Raw genomic sequence first — 16,499 nt, 5'->3', positions numbered from 1 at the left:
ACAGACACTTTTGCTCTTCCGAGGTGATTTATTAGGTCTCTGTTAGCTAGCAGTTAGGGGTGGGCAAAATAAACGATATAAGGTAGAAACGATATAAAATTGGGTAATGATAGAGAGGGAATCTAACAACACACACAAGTTTAGGGACAGAAGATCCCTATAAGAATATTAAAATAATAAAAATGCAGCAATAAATAAAATGTAATACTTGTGCTTCGTAACAAAGTAACACTCTGTGGAAGCTAACTTGGTGAACTTATTCACCCTGGACAGGAAATAATTGCACATAAGAAACATAAATAATAAATAAAAAAAAAGTTTCAAAACAATAATTTGTGTTCAAAGTTCAAAGGAGTGGAGCCACACAACATGAGTTCATAAAGCTGGCGCCATCTGCTGGATAGGTAGTGCAATATCGGCCGTCTTTTTGGCTGATAGCCGATACTGTCAATGACCCCAATATCGACTGGCCGATTTTATCGACCGATATATCAGTTGGGCCCTAATTAAGACCAAATGGTTGAAGTGTATTTAAAGTGTAGATCCAGAATAGTTCCCTTTGACAAAGTTTTTTTTAATCGATGTTGCCTCACCTGTGTAATGAAACACATTTAATCCCCTGGAGTCTAAGTGAAGACGTGCTGGATAGTTCAAATCCTTTCGTCTGATTGAACTCTTATGTTCACTGATCCTTTGTTTAAGTGGTCTTGTAGTTTTGCCAATATAAACTTTATCACAGGGGCATTTTAACAAATAAATTAAGTTTTTAGAATTACACGTCATAATGCCCTTAAACAAAGACTCTTTTTCTTGTTCTTGGATGTCAGAACTCAGGAGTTTTCACAGTATTGTGACACTGAGCACAGTTTCCACAGGGGTGATTTCCAAACCGCAGAGGGGCAAGAGTTAACTGTTTAGGTGGGGGCTGGATGCCAGCTTCCACAACTCAATTTGGTTCTCTCTTGTAAACAAATAAAGGTGGATGTTGATGCATAATTTCTGGTGATAAATTATTTTAAAAAACAAAAAAATATGAGGAGCCGTTTGAGAACTGAAAGAGCTGGTCATTTTAGTGAGCCGAGCCGTAAGAACCGGTTCTCTTAAAAGAGCCGGAGTTCTCATCACTAGCAGACAACTTCCTCTCAGAAGAGGTGAAAAGTGTAGCTAGCATAGGCAATAACATGCCCTCTACTGGGACTGCACGATATTAGGAAAACCTGCGATATAAGATAACAGTGATTAATATTGCAATGATGATATTACGTGCGATGAACAAAAACTTAACTCTGGAAGAAAAATAATCAAAAACAAAGAAATAAAAAGAAATTACCAAAAAATCATAAAAATGAGAAAAGCAAAAATGTGAGGAAAGGGAAAACGAAAATGAACAAGAAAAGGCAATCAGTGGATCCCGGGAAAAGCAGAATCAGCAGAAAGAGCAGAACAATGCTAACTCAGGTGTTTGCTAACCATCAAAATTAATTTGACAAATTGGGGAGAAATTATGACACGTCTCTAAATAACAACCCATAGAAGCACTGATTTGATCTCATTTCAGAGAAAAATAGAACAGGTTAGATGCACCTAATAAATAAAATTACTAACAAACCCAGGAATCTGTTTCTTTGCTTCACTGTTCTGGTGCTGAGAATATCACTAATGCGGATCGAAGGAGATACACATATGAATGCACCTCTTATTTATTATTTGGAGACTACATTTACTGCAGCTGGCAGAGGCAGAGATTTTTTCTATTGATACACGGAATTTACAGAATCATTTAAAATTTTAATAGGGGAAGACTGCAGGAGGGAGCGGTAAAATACAGGGGGTCCCCAGCAAAAACAAGAAACTTTACGAGTCTGATGAAACCCGCTGGTTTTCCATCAGGCAGCTCCAACGACCCAGTGGCTGTGCTGGGTCAATGTTATCAAGCTCAGTCCGGCTCGGCAGAGGGTGAACCAGCCGAGGCGACGTCGTGCTCTGCTTAAGAAAAGGTGTTATTTTCCCGCTTCAGAAGAAGCGTCCAACGTGTTTTTACGCTTTCTCCGAGACATGTCACGTCGCTAAGTTGTTAGTGCTGCACGCTAACACATCAATAGTGCAGCGTAGCCTGCTGGAGGTTTTAAGGTTCAGATGAAAACACCCGACCTCTCAGGCTTCTCACACATCGTTCTTAAGTTGTCGCTGTTGCGCTCACGCCGTAATACAGCATTAGATGCGGTTAAAGTCAGACATGAAAAAAAATTTTTTTTTTACATGAATAAGTGATGCTTAGCCTGGTGGGGGGAGGAAACCTGGCAAGATCGTCAACACTTGTTTATCTTAATGCTACTGAAACATGTAAACCAAAAAGCATTAAATCCACTGCTACCTTTCTAATTTTAAACTCAGTAACTTATGCTGTAACTTCACCTTGCCCTGCCTGCTCCTCCTTGCTGCCCGCCGGCTGTGATCATAAGCGACAACATAGTAGTTCCTGCTGCTTCTTCGGGAAACAGCGCAAAATAAATAAATAAAATAAAATAAAACTTGGGATCTTGTAGGCGTGGCCGTGGGATTTCAGCTGTGGCGGCTACGTCTATGTAAGGGAAACCCTGCCGACTGAAGTCCGTCACCGAAGACTACATGGCCAAGCTAGATGACACCTTCTAGCTTTCAGTTTTAGACCGGCTGAACGAAACTTGCCAAAAACCTCAGCGAGGCTTTTCAAGTGGTCTGAGAAGGTCCGGATGAGGACTAATACATTGTCCAAGTATATAAAACAAGCTTTTCAATGAAAACCATGACGAACTAGCTCCATTAAATTCCGGAAGGTAGGGGGAGCATTGGTCAGTCCCATGATGGACATAACCTTGAATTGATAAAGCCCACTACCACTGCAAAACGCAGGTTTCTCCTCATCATGGAATTCCAGTTCCATCTGCTCGACATGTCTATCGTGATGAAGCAACAGGGTCCAGAGAGGCTGTCAAGAGCCTCCAGTCATTTCGATGGTGTGGGTTTGAATCCCACCACTGCCACCAGTCTGTAACCTTCAAATATTAACAGATCCTCAGAGTTGGAGGCTGTGGGTTGTAGTCGGGTCACAGTTCAATTCTGACAAGATTATTATTTTTCTTGGTCTACCTAGCTAAAAAAATCCCCAACGGCATGTCAGGACAATCCTCACACAGCGCTCGTTCATTCCTCTCCCATCAATCAATCAGTCTCTACAACCAACGGGTGCTCCTTGTGCTCACTCTAGGGCTGGTGTCACCAACTCCAGTCCTCGAGGGCTACCATCCTGCTAGGTTTCTGTGTTTCCTGCTCTACCACACCTAAATTGAGTAATTTAATCATCTCCATAACTCTACACAGGCCTGTTAATTACTCATTCATTTGAACCAGGTGTGCAGGAGCAAAGAAACAGCCAACATGTGCAGGATGGTAGCCCTCGAGGACAGGAGTTGGTGACCCCTGCTCTATTAGTCCCTCCTACTTTTCTTTTTAAAATAAATGACAAGAAACAAAATACAGGCTGGTCAGGCCAAATACTAGTTGTGAAAATAACTGTGAAAATCAGAAGCAGGGACCTGAAAAGGCTCAACAGCCTAATAACAAAGGCTGGTTCTGTTCTGGGGACGACCACTGGAGGAGATAATGCAAAGAAGGATTCTCCAGAGAATCAAGAAAATTATGGACAGCCCTGAGCATTCTCTTCACAAGATTGTCTGACAACGGAAGAGTGTCTTCAGTCAGAGGCTTCTTCAGTTTGGCTGCAACACTGACCGCTACTGGAGATCCTTCCTGCCAACAGCCATTGTAATATACAATAACTCTTTGATGACTTGATTATTATTATTATTCTGAGCTACTACAGCAATGAATTTCCCTCTGGGATTAATTAAGTATTTTTTAATTGAATTGAACATGAAATAATGACTACTTATACTTTTAAAACACGAATATTGAATTTTCCTGTTTTATTGTCACACATTTTAATATAACTATTTGAAAAAGCCCATCCAAATACTAAAACATAATTACTAGATACTAGTAAACAAATGAATAACAGTAACCAGCGCGGAGAAGCTAGCATTAAGTCACCGAAGGTAGCAGAAACGACCCATAAAACAGTAAAGCAAATAAAACGAAGTACTTACAAGAATGAATATCTAAACGACCACCGTGCCTGTCACCGCTGATGATTAATAGAAAAGCAAAATTCTTCTAAAAACACATTTTAGCTACAAATCTGTTGATAGCAATGAACAAATTTCCCACGTCGCTTTTAGCATGATTTGCGCGTGCGCAATACTTGACCGATGTTTTTATTTAACGGAAGCAGATTCCATTATAAAACATTGTACCCTTATTCATTTATTAAGTTAATAATTATTAATGATTAAAATCAAGCAAACAAATACAAATAAACAAATTTATATTGCTAAATCCAATGTTATAATCTGATGCGGAATTCGAAAAGGTAAAGTGTCGAATCTACCGAAAAAGGATAACTCTTACGTCACAAAACAGCATTTACTTAACTGATAAACCCACCGTCTGTCAGTCGGCTCCATAACTTGTGCTGAGTTTTGTTTTACCTCTAACGCTGGCAAGTCCACAGAAAACAAAACGAGTGTTACTTAGGGGGAAAATCGCACAAGGAGGAGTTTCGTGGGAACACTGCAGTTACTTTTAGAGGTCGGTCGCAGCTGCTCTGGGGGGCGGAGTGTCTGCGAAGTGCTGCGCCGATTGGGGCGCCCGTTTGGAGGAAGAGAGATGGCGTGCTTGTTGGAGGCCCCTCTCCGCATCAGTGTGCTGTCTGTGAGTGTGGCTCTTTTCAATTTCAAACGACAACTTGTAGAACAATTCCAACCTCGAGCGTTAAACACAATGGTCATATAAAGCTATGGCCTGTAAACCCTTGGTGAGCAGAGGTATTACTTTAGCCTGCAGGCTAAATTAAAGACTCAGCGGCATGTACGGGAAGCGGTTCACTACGTTGCTGATGATGAGAACGATTTGTTGTCCTAGCTAGCGCGGGCGGGCGGGAACATTTGGAAACATTTCAAAAGGTACTCGTAGCTTATCGCCGCTTGCTCTGGCGGTGTTTACGAAAAATCAAATGAAGCACTTCAAGGAGCTGTCAGTGTCACCTGGAATGAGTTAGCATCTAGCTGCAAAGTGACTGGATAGTTCAACCGTATCTAAATAAACCGTGAAGCGCCCGGAAACATATTGACACAAGTTATTTATTTATTTAAAATCATTAGCCATTGCTGGCTTATAACTAATGTCAGTTCCTGCTAATTAGCAAAGTTAGTGCTGATGTTGAATAAACCTAGCAGTCCAAAGCATTAGCTTTAGCTAGCATAGCTACATACTTGGAGGAGTAAAACCAACTTGAAGTTTTGTTTTCAATAAGATAAGTTATTTGCATGAGTGCCAAGGACTGTTGGCTGTAACCCAGCTAATGCTCTTTATTTAGACAATTTAAGACACCACGTAGTCCCAATTTTTTGCGGTAGTATTTTTTTTAATCGTATGCAGCTTGTAATAAAGTTGTAAACAACTACGTAAAGCTAGGTTCATGCAGTCTTGGTACATGCTGAGCACCTTGTCAGGAGTGTGTTGGCACCAGAAGCCAGTGGTATCAGTGTGCTGTCAGCTGGCCCACGTTCACTGGGAGTCATCATGTGGAAAGTTCTGGTTAAAGCTGTCAGTGGTATGAGCAAAGCTACATGCACCCTCTACTAGCTAGCACTGAGAGCGTCCTCCATGGAAACCTCTGTACGTATCAGTGATCTGGAATTAGAATAACTCATGAGAAAAAGTTTCTTATTTCAGTAATGAAATCAGTCCTAATACATTTAAATTAAACTTTACTAAAGTTTAATGGGTTAGATACTAATGATTACTTTTGACTTTTCCAAGAAGTAATTTATCTATTTCTGCTGCTAAATGTTCAGATTTGCTTCTATTAACTAAAGGCTGTAAGCTTTTCTCTTTGTTTTCTGTTGTAGTAAAATGTATTCTTACATGTTTACCATATCTATTAAAGCTTGAAAATGTACACCTGTCTTTCAATTTTATTAAGTAATGTTCTTTATTTGTTTACACAGGAAGTTACTGCCACCAGCCGCCATTATGTTGACAGACTATTCGACCCCGACCCACTGAAAGTGCTGCAGGGAGTCATGTAAGACTAACCGTTTTGTACAAATAAGACCAAATATTTATAAATGTACTTACTAGAGAGCCCTCAAGTCTCTGTTTGAATGTGGAGGAGTTGGTTAAAATAAGAATACTAACATTCTTCCTCAGTGTGTTTGGGTTGACACATACGTTATTGTGGTTCCGGTAAACTACACCGAAAAAGAGAAATGAAAAGTTGTAAGGGAAAATCCGTAGTGTTGCATTGATCATATACAATTTAACATTTGAGAACAGCGCATGTATTCATGTTCATCTAATAAAAATCTAATTTTAATCCAAACTTTGAAAAGAAGTCTCTCTATTGTTCGCTGGGTGACCGACACAGATCTTCTCCGTGGGTGGGGGTGAGGGGTCCCAGATCGTCTTCTGCGTTGTCAGAGTCTCTGCCGCTTCCTACTGACCGGTTTTCATCAGCTTTCCCCTCGCCGCCTGAAGCAGCTTCATTTCTCATGCTTGTTTCACTGAGGATGTTCTTCCAAAAGCTGTTCCAGCCGCTATTTCACACGCCGTATGAACAGAGGGGGAGCGTGCGTGAGCTGGAAAGTTGGTTGCTTAGCATGTTACCCTCGGTAAAACGTTACCACGTAAACAATAGAGCCGCCACATTGACAGCTTATGCGAGACAAAGACATAAGCAGCTATTTTTATTTTTTGATAAATTATTTTATGGAAATTGTAAAGCAAAAATAAAGGACACATGAAAATAGGAAAAGCCAGGACAACATGAGATCTATCTAACTAAAGTTATTACCCGTCATCAGGTAAAAACTCTGCACTACATTTGAATTAAAATCCGCCACCACTATTGGCTAAGAGGTACCGTATGACGTTAGCTGATACATCATGATGTCACAATGCTGTTGTAAGCCTCTCTGTGTGTGTGTGTGTGTGTGTGTGTGTGTTAGCGGCTCCGTTTTCTCAGTCTGCCAGGCAACAGCATTTGTTGCATATTTCAAACATGAAGTGGGAGTGGAGTAAGTTTCTTGTAGGGGGTGACTTGCTCTTTAAAGGGACTATAAGGAAGTTTGACAGCCAAAACATGTATAGAAATAATAAAGTTCTTCTTCATACATTCTCCTGCAATGCCCTGGTCCTGTAGAATGAGCCCTGGCATTTTTACTGTGATTGCCTTTTTTTCTGTAAAGTCACAGAAAAAGAGAGTTGCTCGGGTCGAGCAGGCTGCTTCATGCGCGTTCACGCTCAGGCTTAGCCCGTAGCATTTGCTATCCGTAGCTTTAGCAGCAGAGAGAGAGGTAGTGCCTTTGTCGCTGTTTCTAACACCTAGTGATGAACCTAGCTACATTTCAGAGGACCCTTAGCTACTTTCTGTACACCATATAAAGTTCCTGGTTAGAATGTTTTATCGTTTAAATGATTTTCACAACTTCTCATTACAAACAAGTTCTCTGTATGCTCTGATTGACTCTTCTTGTGAGATATATCCAGGTCTTTGTGGCAGCATTTTTGTTATTAAAGTAAAAGTCCCACTAGTCATCATCACACACCGTTAAAAGGACATCTCCATATTTGACCCATCGCCATGGGGAGCGGTGACTGCGCTCGGGAAACATTTGGTGGTTTACCCCCAGTCCAACCCTTTAAAGCTGAGTGTGAAGCAGGGAGGAGTTGGTTACGATCTTAAAGTCTTTGGTACGACCCGACCATTATGTTTTCTTTCAAATATTCTGGATGAGATTCAGGTCTGTGACGAGGTAGCTTCATGGTGTTTACCCAGCCATAGCTGAATGTGTTGTATGTTCCCAGGTTTTTGCTCTAAATATTGTTTAAAGGTCTGGTTGACTTAGAAACCGTTAAACTTTTTCCATTTGGTTCTTGTTCTTTTGGAAACCCGATGGGTGACTGAGTTGCATAGGCGTGCTTGTGTGAAAACTCTAAACATTCAGCTTCAGTACTCACAAAACCAAAGTCTACATTTGAGAGTAGTTCCTCAGCCAGAGATCAGAGCAGGATCGTATTCATCATCTATGAATGAAAACACACACTGCATAACCTGGAGCTGATTACAGACCAGAGTGTTTAGAATCCACACGTGTGGAAACACGGGAAATACTGAATGTTTCTCATTTTCAGTCTTTTCCTTTTTTTACCTTCTTCACCACTCTTCTTCTTCTGCTCTCCCTATCTATTCCACCTTCCTCACAATCCACCGATTTCCCTCTCTCCTTTTTACTCTCTCTCTTTCTTTACATTTTTTAAAAATCACAATTGTCCATTTTTGCTTATTAAACATATTTTTAATTATGTTTTAAATACATTTTGTAAATTTAAAATGTTTTGTTTTTGTGAAGTGCCTCATGATTTTTATCTTGAGAGGTGCTGTAGAAAATATCGTTTCTTCTTCTTCTTCTTCTTCTTCTCCTTCTCCTCCTCCTCCTCCTCCTCCTCGGCTTCTGACCAAGTCCTCCAAACACACCCACATCACCCCGCTTCTCCTCCAGCTTCATTGGCTGCCAGTCAACTTCAGGGTTCATTTCAAGATCCTGGTTCTGGTCTATAGGGCCTTACATGGACAAGCACCATCTTACATTGGTGATCTTCTTAGTCCCTACACCCCCAGCAGGTCCCTGAGGTCCAGTGATCAAAGTCTACTGGTTGTGCAGCACCAGGCTAAAGACCAAAGGTGACAGATGATTTGCTGCTCTGGCCCCCAGACTCTGGACCTCTCTCCCCCTGAGCCTGAGATCAGTGGACTCAGTGGTCTCCTTTAAACTCACCTGTTCAGGCTTTTGTGTGACCTTCATCACCCTCTCCTTGTTCTGCTCTCCCCAACTATTCCACCTTCCTCAGGATCCACTGATTTCCCTCTTTCCTGTTCACTCTCTCTCTTTCCTTACATATTTAATCACAATTGTCTATTTTTTGCTCAATTAAAATATATTTTTAACCATTTTCTAAATTCTTTTTTATATTTTTACATTTTTCTGTTTTTGTGAAGCGCCTCGTGATTTTTATCTTGAGAGGCGCTATAGAAAAGATCTTTTCTTCCTCTTCCTCTTCCTAAAACAAAAATTTGCAACTTGATACTGAAAAGTGTCTTTCATCTTGAATAATAATGTATGGCATTCCATTATAACAAAGGCAGTCTGCTTGTTAGGTTTGACCTGGTGGGTTATTGATGACAACGATCAACTTTCAGCCTGATTTCTGACTTTCTTCCATCTGAGCTCCTGCATTACCTGGACTCTGCCATGTGGGTAACTGAAGCCCGGGCTGCGGTGGAAGAAATATTTGTTTCACTGTGCAGATCAGACACCGACTGAGTGGCTGAATAAACTCTCATTAGGAACCTGACATTGATTGATAGAAATGTGGCGTGGGAACTTTTTTGCGTTCATAAATCCAAACGGTTCTGGTTGAATAAATTCCATATATTGTTTCTGAGTTTTATTGCATGCTCTGTTAATATTCAGCTAAAGCACCACTGATGGAGGCGGTCCTGTCGGGGCATGGTCTTCATCTTTACACGCTCAAGCCCTTTTTCCTGTTTTATTCTGCCCACTATTTCTGAGATGACCTAGCATTGTTATTTTTATCCTCTGAGGAGACTAGCTCTGGTTACGGCTCACACCGCTCCACTCGCTACGTGCTTCACCAACTCTGTTACGTGCTACAGTTTTATTTTTCCACCACATTCATTCAGCTGCTATCTGATATCTCCCTGATCAGCAACAGAAGCTGCACAGCTTGAAGGCTGCATCTTGTTTTCTGCTGAAGATCTCTGTTATATTATTGATATTGGCTTACCACATGCTCTGAAGAGAAACCATGTTTATTTATTGAGCCATGATAAGCTGCAGGCATCTGCGTTCAGAAACGTTCATACTGATGTTTGGTCTTGCATTGCAGCATGGTTACACTTAACATGTCTAAACTGAGTGTGTTTGTGTGTTACTTCAGTGATATGAAGAATGCAGTTATAGGAAACAACAAACAGAAGGCCAACCTGATTGTTCTTGGAGCTGTGCCAAGGTATGTCTGCACATATTTAACTTCTGCCATGTCTCCCCAGTCTTGCTTTTGATGCGTAAATCAGAATGTTCTAGAGAAATGATCACAAAACGGTCTCAGTCATGTTTGGGTTCATGCCATTCTTACTTAATGTACCTTTAAGTGGTGTGTTCAGCTGGACTGACATAAACATGACAGCAGAGAAATTGGGATTAATTGATATTTTAGGGAGAATTTGCACCAGAACACACATGATGCATTTGGCCTTTTCTGAGCTCAGTTTTCACCTTTTTCCCGTTTACAAGCCCTGGAGAATATTTTAAAATCTTCCTTTGGATGTTTGCTGCTTTTGATCTGTTCTTTCAGTAAAGCCGGGTGTAAACTGTGTGACTTTTTCACTTTTTTGAGCTGATTTACCAGTCGTGCGAGAATCCACGAGATTGGGGTGAGTTTTGCGCCTAGCGTGGTGTAGTGTACAGGGGGTTACGAGAGGCGATTAACACCACGTGACCAGCTACCGATCAACAATCGTGAGCTCGCATGGACTTCTGGCGTGTTTGATATTTTGCTCGTCCCTCGTGAGGGTATCGCACTGTTGAAGCGGCGCTGCGAGTGGCTGCGACCCAAAAAGTACCAGAACCGCTCACGGCGCATGCTCAATCCTGCATCAACACCGCTCGCTATTTCCCTAATAACACACGTTGTTCGTTTTTATTTCTACATGTTTTTCTACTCACAAAGATTGTCAAGAAAGCGTGTTTGTCGTGTTCATGTCAAATTAAACTGATCACAAAACACAGATTTACTTTCTTTATTTCATTTTCCTCATCCAACCCCATAAATCCCTGTGTGTCCTTCTGCAGCACTCCTGAAGGACAACAGGCAAGACAAGACAAAAGAGTCTGACGTGTTGAGTAAAAACGGCTATTTTTAGCATATTTTTAGGGCCGACGTGTTGCTACCAGACGTACAGTGTGAGCAGTCAGGTCGCAGCCGAGAACTGGGTCGTACAGTGTGAGCACATGACTCGTGAGATCTGCCCTGCGAGGAAGTCGTACAGTTTGAGCTGAAGCTGAGTGCCACGAGTGAAAAAGTCGCACAGTGTCCGCCCGGGTTTACTGTTCATCTGTCATAGTTTCATAAGCCTTGTCCACTTTTCTTCCTTTCCAATCCACTCCCTGCACACAGCTGACTCTGTCTGACCAACGTTCTTCAGCTTGTGTTAATGTGTTACTTCCAGGTTACTTTACCTGCTGCAGCAGAGCTCCTCCAGCCTGCGGCTCAGGTCGGAGTGTGCCGTGGTGCTGGGGAGTCTCGCCATGGGCACAGAAAACAACATCAAGTCCCTGGTGGACTGTCACATCATCCCCACCCTTCTTCAAGGTTGGATCACACGCACACACACACACACATGAATATGCACACACACACGCACACAGCCAGCTAATGGCGTGTGTGTGCGTGTTGTTACAACCCGTCTAGGAGGGCCAGGTTGTAACATTAAAATGGTTCCATCTTCCACTAATTCCAAACCACCACACCAGAATTCCGAGTACAATAATTTATTCACAAGGTCAAGGCGATGAACTAAGGACGAGGGAGGATGAATAACTCAGGGTGAACCAATGCCTAAAACGATAAACAAAACACCTCTAACTTCAGAATGACAACTGCCCTACAAACTTAAAGGAAATAATTGACAACCAAACTTACCTCCCTGACTATCCAAAACAGGAGAAAACAGGAATGCAAAGAAAAAAGGCGGTTCATCCCTACAGAATCCTCAAATGGCAGGTAACAGTCACAAAAGCACAAGGGCATTACACAAACACAGAGCATCAAGTGGTGGCTGATTGGAATGAGTGGAGAATGAAGAACCCAGCTGCATCTCATCAGGCTCCTTTTAACAGCTTTGCTCCAGCTGATCTTCCAATCCAAACGTCCCCTGGCCACCATCCACCAATCCTAGGAGGGCACCTGCACACTCAAAATGACACTAGAAAAAAAGAATAGTATAAAAATAAAAGAATTAATGTTCCTTATGACCGTGGTCATAACAGTGTGTGCATTAGACAGCCAGTGAGTGAAATGAAAAGATCCCCACACAAACTTGCTTTTCTTGATTTTAATGAAGATCTTGACATGAGATTATTGTATTTCATAACTGAAACGTACAGAAAACGGAGTAAATAAATGACCACACATGTCTTAATGCTTAAACACATGTTACATTTTATCAACCTAACCTAAGTGCTTTGTAAACATGATGATATGTAAGGCACATTAACATCTCTCTGTGCTGTTTTGTAGTTTTTCTGCAGAAGCACTTGTTCACAAATACATGACAGAACCGTTAGTAAGAGCACTCGCTTGGTTACGTTGTTGCATGCATGATCATTGTCGTCGTCTTCCTCCGCTTATCCGGGTCCGGGTCGCGGGGGCAGCATCCCAACTAGGAAGCTCCAGATCGTCCTCTCCCCGGCCACCTCCACCAGCTCCTCCAGCAGGACCCCAAGGCGTTCCCGGACCAGATTGAAGATGTAACCTCTCCAACGTGTCCTGGGTCGACCCGGGGGCCTCCTACCGGCAGGACATGCCCGAAACACCTCCCCAGGGAGGCGTCCAGGAGGCATCCTGACCAGATGCCCAAACCACCTCAACTGACTCCTTTCGATCCGGAGGAGCAGCGGTTCTACTCCGAGTCCCTCCCGAATGTCCGAGCTCCTCACTTGATCTCTAAGGCTGAGCCTGGCCACCCAACGGAGAAACTCATTTCGGCAGCTTGTATCCGCGATCTCGTTCTTTCAGTCATTACCCAAAGCTCATGACCATAGGTGAGGATTGGGACGTAGATCGACCGGTAAATCGAGAGCCTGGCTTTCTGGCTCAGCTCCCTCTTCACCACGACAGATCGGCTCAGCGTCCGCATCACTGCAGACGCCGAACCAATCCGCCTGTCGATCTCCCGATCCCTCCTACCCTCACTCGTGAACAAGACCCCGAGATACTTTAACTCCTCCCCTTGAGGTAGGACCTCTCCCCCGACCCGGAGTTGGCAAGCCACCCTTTTCCAGTCGAGAACCATGGCCTCATACATGCATGATGCAACAAAGATGGATTGTGTTGGAGAAGTCTCACTCTGATCAAACGTTCAAACCCAAACATTTAAATCTTTTTCAGCATAAACAAAACAGGTGTTTGTTAGGGACAGATGATATGGCCTCAGATCTATGTCACCGTGTAATCCGAGGCAGTAATGATATTAGTTTTGAACATCCTCATATACCAGATACATTTTAGCTGGATAAAGACATAAAAAGCATAGAAGGCAACTTAAACAACATTTAATGTGGAAAATGTATTAAAGACCTTTCATGTGTGTTATGATTCAATTTCTTAACAATGAAACACAAAAATTCTCATATGATGTTTGGAAGCCTGTGTGCAGATGAATAAAATTAGTGGTGGTAAGGTAAATTTGCTTTAATGCAATATTAACGCAGAAAAGACTTTGTCACCCGGCAGTTTTTACAGAGGCTGTTTTTCTCCTTGGAAGCAAACTAGGTCTGTATTGTGCCTTCTTGTTTACAAGCATTTTCACCTGCTCCAAGCTTGCAGCAGCCCCAGCATCCTTCCAAATATAAATGATCTAAAACATATTTTTATTGTTGCTTCTTCCTAAAGAAACTATGTTTTAAACAACAGCTAATCATGGAAATCCACTGGGCTAAGTGGGCTGTCTTCTGCAGGTCTCTTGTGCCAGGACCTGATCTTCATTGAAGCCTGCCTTCGATGTCTCAGGACGGTCTTCATCAGCCCCGTTACTCCTGTGCAGCTGCTGTATACAGTAAGTTTCTGAATTATACTCTGTGTTGTTGGTGCTGATTTACAGCTGCAGACAGAGTTCCTGTATGCACGCACGCACGCACGTACGCATGCACACACACACACACACACACACACACACACACACACACACACACACACACACACACACACACACACACACACACACACACACACACCACTCGTTCCTCTGTTGAAAGGCGTGGTTCACTCATTTGCAGCGGGCTCTAGTAGGAGTGAGTGCCTTGTAAGTCATACTCTGGGGAAACAAAGCTCTGGTGGGCCAGTTTCAGGAAGTAGAAATGAGCCAGAGCAGAGTTGAGCTTCAGACAACAGGATTTGGACTCTTATTGCCTGATATTTGGACATCCCTCCTCTGATTGGATACCAGCAACCCAACTCTGCCACTGACTTGGTTTGCTCTGCAACGCTGATGTTTTATCTCCACAAACAACACAAGCCTGGAGGAGTTCTGCTGTGTGGTGGAGTTGCTAATGCTGATGGTTAGGGATGCACAGAAATTAAAATTCTTGACCAAAACTGAAAAGGTGGAAACCAAGGCAGAAAATGTCTAGTAAATCAGGATTTTGAACGTTCGTACGAACATTCTAAAGTTTGTGCACAGGAAGGAATTTAAGAATATTTCTGCGAACGTTGTTTGAATGAGGCCCCAGGTGTTGCACCATGGATCGGGGTCCACTTTCTTATATCTGTCAGCAGTTGCACAGCTGGGCTCGGAGGGAAACGCTGTGTGGTGGTGTCACGTGTGACTGGACATCACCACCTGCCTTTAGTAAACTGCTAAAGCATCACACACACATCCTACTGTCTCAGTGTTTTACTGTAAACTGCTATTGCTTACATCTCATGCTCCTGTGATCGTATGCATTAGTTAAAATTTTTTTCAATAAACAGCTGAACTGTTGAGCAGATGGTTTGTTCTGTTTAAGGATCCCGCTGTGATTCCTCGTCTAATGTCTCTATTGGGGAGTTCTCAGAGAACCCAGGAGTACATCACACAGATCTTCTCCCACTGTTGTAAGGTATTTGATGGAATTCGGTTTCACACTGACATGATAAAGTTGATCACCACGCACACTCACTCACTCGCTCACTCACTCACTCACTCACTCACGCACTTGCACACACGCACTCGCACTTACACACGCACGCACTTACACGCACGCACGCACTTACGCACGCACTTACGCACGCACGCACACACACACACACACACCATGATTTATTCGTTGTGTTCAGACTCCAGAGCACCAGACGGTTCTTTTCAACCACGGGGCCATCCAGAATATAGCTCCTCTGCTCATCTCACCCTCTTATAAGGTATGGCACGTTCCCCGGTGTGGTCACATGACCTCTCCTCTCACACTGTGCTCTGTAATCCTCACACCATCCTCCGTCTGCAGGTCCGGATGCAGGCATTAAAGTGCTTCTCTGTTCTAGCCCATGAGAACACTCAGGTCTCCATGACGCTGGTGAATGGTGAGGACCTCTGCTCTATTCTGTTTTTGTTCCTTTACTTTTCCTTTGATGTCTTCTCTTTTGAGCTCTGATTTGTCTCCCTGGTGCCAGTGCTGGTAGATGGTGAGCTGCTCACTCAGGTATTTGTTAAAATGATGCAAAGGGATCAGCCTGTTGAGATGCAACTAACGGCAGCCAAATGGTGAGTGAGGTAACAAGTTTCCTGTAAATTCAATAGCTTTGTTATTACTCGCAAATCTTGGCTAAAATAGTGTTTCTGTCCCAGTCTGACCTACATGTGTCGAGCAGGTGCCATCAGGACAGATGACGGCTGTATAGTACTAAAGGTTGGGCCTCCCTCTAAGCAGATTCCACTTTTCATTATTAAAGCTAGTAGCAGTGATCCTTCGTCCCATTCTGTGTTACATCTAGACCCTGCCGTGCCTCGTACGGATGTGCAGTAAAGAACATTTACTGGAGGAAAGAGTGGAGGGTGCAGAGACACTGGCTTATCTGATGGAGCCGGACGTAGAGCTTCAGAGGATCGCCAGCACTACCGACCACCTTGTGTCTATGCTGGCTGACTACTTCAAGTACCCTAGCTCTGTCTCTGCCATCACTGACATCAAAAGGGTGGGTCTGAGTGGAGTCTTTTTATATTACAGTGGAGGTGGACAAGGGTAGACAGGTAGGAGCTCCGCTATATCTCAGCATTTCAAACTTTATTTTTGGTTCACGTTATTTTTCTGTAATTCATGGAGCTTCAAAACCTTCATTATAATGGTCCTAAAAGTTTTAAACTTATATTAATAAAAGTACTGAAACTCTGAGAAGTGGATGCTGCAGAGATGCTCTATTTTATCAGCCAACAGGGGGTGACGGTTGTGTTCATATCAGTTAATCATGATGAGTTTTTGACAAATTGTGTTTAATACTGGTCGATTTTCCCCTCTCTCTATTCTATATATTGTTATAATTTATTTCGAACAAGGCTAAATAATATT

The 16,499-nt window shown here is 42.7% G+C and overlaps 2 protein-coding genes across 5 annotated transcripts in view; one reads left to right on the top strand and one right to left on the bottom strand.

Annotated features, from left to right (window-relative positions):
• Positions 1–4,680, bottom strand: part of dbr1 (debranching RNA lariats 1) — a 10,180-nt gene extending 5,500 nt beyond the window's left edge. The window contains exon 1 of one of the 3 annotated variants that reach the window (XM_015965783.3): positions 4,543–4,680. The gene's annotated coding sequence lies outside the window, so the exon portion shown is untranslated. Of the gene's footprint in view, positions 1–3,242; positions 3,262–4,145; positions 4,285–4,542 lie in introns of those variants that run through there. The other 2 variants (XM_015965781.3, XM_054746572.2) reach the window with 2 other exon arrangements.
• The window catches only part of armc8 (armadillo repeat containing 8), a 28,312-nt gene continuing 16,369 nt past the window's right edge, over positions 4,557–16,499 (top strand). Inside the window, exons 1-11 of one of the 2 annotated variants that reach the window (XM_015965779.3) lie at positions 4,557–4,809; positions 6,108–6,184; positions 10,120–10,191; positions 11,411–11,553; positions 13,920–14,017; positions 14,967–15,059; positions 15,277–15,357; positions 15,441–15,516; positions 15,607–15,697; positions 15,782–15,842; positions 15,928–16,128. In XM_015965779.3, the coding sequence (XP_015821265.1) occupies positions 4,765–4,809; positions 6,108–6,184; positions 10,120–10,191; positions 11,411–11,553; positions 13,920–14,017; positions 14,967–15,059; positions 15,277–15,357; positions 15,441–15,516; positions 15,607–15,697; positions 15,782–15,842; positions 15,928–16,128 (1,038 nt within the window). In that variant the 5' untranslated portion in view covers positions 4,557–4,764. Of the gene's footprint in view, positions 4,810–5,693; positions 5,776–6,107; positions 6,185–10,119; positions 10,192–11,410; positions 11,554–13,919; positions 14,018–14,966; positions 15,060–15,276; positions 15,358–15,440; positions 15,517–15,606; positions 15,698–15,781; positions 15,843–15,927; positions 16,129–16,499 lie in introns of those variants that run through there. The other variant, XM_070544087.1, reaches the window with a different exon arrangement.

The sequence above is a fragment of the Nothobranchius furzeri genome, chromosome 14, assembly GCF_043380555.1.
Source record: "Nothobranchius furzeri strain GRZ-AD chromosome 14, NfurGRZ-RIMD1, whole genome shotgun sequence".
In the NCBI taxonomy this organism is placed as follows: domain Eukaryota; kingdom Metazoa; phylum Chordata; class Actinopteri; order Cyprinodontiformes; family Nothobranchiidae; genus Nothobranchius; species Nothobranchius furzeri.
The sequence above is the reverse complement of the archived record's forward strand: the minus strand, read 5'-3'. Positions and strand labels throughout refer to the sequence as shown.